The 3,344-nt window shown below is 38.8% G+C and overlaps 1 protein-coding gene across 1 annotated transcript; it reads right to left on the bottom strand.

The window, feature by feature from the left end:
- Positions 1-458: 458 nt before the first annotated feature.
- Positions 459-2,553, bottom strand: LOC149537434 (uncharacterized). The gene has a single exon (XM_089798875.1). The coding sequence runs from the start codon at positions 2,092-2,094 to the stop codon at positions 898-900; it is 1,197 nt and encodes a 398-aa protein (XP_089655001.1). The 5' UTR covers positions 2,095-2,553; the 3' UTR covers positions 459-897.
- Between the last annotated feature and the right edge of the window lie 791 nt (positions 2,554-3,344).

Below are 3,344 nucleotides of genomic sequence, written 5' to 3'. Positions count from 1 at the left end.
TATTGTAATTTTTCATTTTCAGATTTGGGAATAGGAGCAATTTTTTCAGATTTCTTGTTCTCTTTTATTACAAACTATTAAGATCCTGAAAATTTGGTAAGTATAACCTTATGCAATAAATAGTGCTCTAACTAGTGGCCACTTTCCTGATGTAATATAAGTTTACTCTCTTTTTTAATAGGTTTTTTTTTTCTTTCTTATTCACTCGTTGATTCTGATGATCAATGATGATCAGTGTTTACTCTCATCTTTCTGATAATTGTGTGTGAATTAAGAAATAATGAAACATCATATTTAACATCATCACGATCACACTAAAAATCACATTCTATCAAATTGATCAAACCCTTCAAATGAATTTCTTTCACATAATCTTACAAGATCCAGGAATCCAAAATGTGCAAGGTCTTCCAAAGCCTCAAAAACAAGTAGGAGTTTCATGGCATGAAAATTTGAAGTAAAAGAATAAATAAGATATATTATAGAACAAATAAATGAGACCTCATAAGATCCAATCCAATCTGGTTAATGACGATCTCCAATTGTTGAGCTGTATTTATTTCTGTTCTTACATCATTTTTTATTGCTGCCAAAACGTTCCAGGCCCCTAAACACCTTCACATTAGCAGTGGCCTCATTTTGCTTTGGTTCTAGATCACCAGATCTATTAAAAGAATGAAAGAATGCAAATCATGTTTATCTAGATTCTATACAACCTAAGGTTAAGTACCTAAAACGAAAAACAAAGGAGACATAGCTCCAATTGGACAAGCAAGTTTGTTGCTTCTTCCTGAGGCCTCCCAGACTGCAAAGCATAAGAACAAACCATCTTTGTATAGCAACAAGACTTAACCTAAATTTTCCTTGAAAAAATGGGTTAAAATTGAATCTGTACTCTTAGCCCATGTAATTGCACTGATATGTAGGCCTTGTTTTCTGTTTGCCAACTTTGAAAGGACATGGGGGCTGAATGGGAGGAACCATGCAGTTGTACTGAATACATAGAGAGCTAGTAAGTGGAATCATTGTAGATGGCTTGAGAGTGATCTGTGTAAGATAGTTGTGCTGTATATACAAAACCTGGATATCTGCAGATAGAAGCCTATCTATAAACTCAGTAGGAACTGCCCCTGTAAAGTGGTTGTTGTTGAGGTAAAGATTCTGAACATAAGCAAGAGAAGGGGGAATATGACCAGTGAGCAAATTAAAACTGAGGTCCACGTTTGGGATCATGACCTGCCCTTGTGGATCAATAGAACCAGAAAAGGAGTTCCTTTGCAAGAACAAAGATGTCATTCTAAAACTAAACAATGCACCTGGAATGCTCCCGCTGAACTGATTGAAACTAAGGTCAAGAAAACTCAGCTGCTGTAGCCCTCCCAATCCATCAATACTCGCAGTGAGAAGGTTATTAGCAAGGGAAATATACTGAAGAGAATAAGGCAAAGAAGGAAGTGTCCCTGAAAGCCCATTGTGCTTAAGATCCAGCCTTCTCAAGCTAGACATGAAAGTGGGTATTTGTCCTGAAAGCTTATTGTGGCCCAGAATGAGATTAGACAAAGTAGGCAACTGACCAATCCCTTGAGGAATAGAGCCTACAAGCTGATTGAAGCTCAAATCCAGCGTCTCCAACTTTATCAACAACCCCAAACATGGAGGAATCCTGCCTGAAAGATAGTTCTTGCTGATACCCATAAACTGCAGCTCCTTCAGCTGCCCCATAGTCTCAGGAATCGAACCCGTGACCTGACCAGGCACCAATGTGAGCTCCACAAGTGCTCCAAGGCAGCCCAGAGCTCCATCCAACTTGCCTTTCAATCCAGGAGCCCCAGCAGAAGAGTCCCCAAGATTTAGTGCCACTACTCTGTTTGAATCACATAAAACCCCTGAAAACCCACATGGATCAGAAGAGAAATCCCATGACTTGAAAAATTTAGACCCTGGCATGTCATCCAAGCTCTTTCTCAGAGCTTGCAAGGACAAAAAATCCAAAGGGTTTAGTATTGTCTCTGTCCAAACCACCTGCTGCAATACCACCATCACAAACAACACCTTCCTCATTGTAAAACCATACCCAATGGTCTCCAATTCCATAGCTTAAAAAAACCTACAAAATGAGCACTCCTTTCTTTCTTCCTATTTCTCAAGTCCCTACTCTATGCAATATCAAACCCCCCTTATACATGCATATAAACCCTCCTTGTCGTGCAGACCTTAAAAACTATCATGAATTGGATACAATGTCTTTCCTTTCTCGTGCATTAGAGAGCCTCTTTATTGAATCCACCCTTGTGAACCTTTGCATCCCCCGAATAAAGCTGATTTCTTTCTATCTTCTCGTGTACGCCATTAATGAGAGCTTGCTTAGCTTCTCCCAGAGCCTCTTTCTTACACCTACCTTCTATACCAAGCTAAGCTAATGGCCCCAACGAATCTCTTGTGAACCTGATTATCTTTTGCACAAGAATCTTAGCCCTTTTCTGATAAATATGGCAGAGACAGAAAACAAGGCAACAGAAACAAAACTAAGAATGTATCTCTGGTAATTTAGGTCACATTTGCCTATTTCACAAGACTTGTTCGTTACAGGGGCTTCCAACGGTCCTCCGAGCCTCACTCCGGGGCTATGCCCGAGCTACAAGACATCTTAGGAACGTTAGGCGGCTGCCACGTCATTGCCTTGATTTGCCACGTCATGTGATTGATTTGTTTCATGGTATGAGTTGTCCCATGTACAAGGCCTCGTGATTGGTGAGTTTTTGGGTGTTATCTATTTGGTCACACTTCCTATGTTTTGTTTGCACAAGACAGGCAGCATGGTAATAGGTCAAACAGCGAAAGTTTTTGTGTAGGCAACTGTTTGTCTGTTTTTTATTGTCTAAGATTCAGTGAGGTTGGGGGGACCCAAGTGTTAAATTTAATGGATGTATGGTCATCACATTATAAGGGAAACTGCAATCAAATCGCCAAAATCATTGGAGGCTAAGTGTCTTTAAAATGGTTAGTGTCCTTTCTATACATAATCATGTAGATAATTGTCTATCTATTTTTACTCATATTTCATATAGAGTTTTAGGATAGTGTTTGTTTCTTTATTTTAAAGACATTCACAAGAGAAGTCGAAATTATTTTGGAGAAGTCTTGGGGTGTAGCATATTTTAAGAGAATATCAACCTTATTGCTTTTAAGTGTTGAAAGTGTCAATATGGCTTCCACAAGTTCATATATCGATTTTGGAGTTTTTCTTACATTTACATTACTTTATCAAACTGACAACCATACCACTTAATATCAACACTTATAATAGTGGTGAATGGACTCTGTGCCTTAATGGAACAAGAATC

This window comes from Cupressus sempervirens, chromosome 9, assembly GCF_028749045.1.
Source record: "Cupressus sempervirens isolate cs-2001-9-10 chromosome 9, ASM2874904v1, whole genome shotgun sequence".
NCBI lineage: Eukaryota > Viridiplantae > Streptophyta > Pinopsida > Cupressales > Cupressaceae > Cupressus > Cupressus sempervirens.
This window is presented reverse-complemented; position numbering and strand designations above follow the sequence as displayed.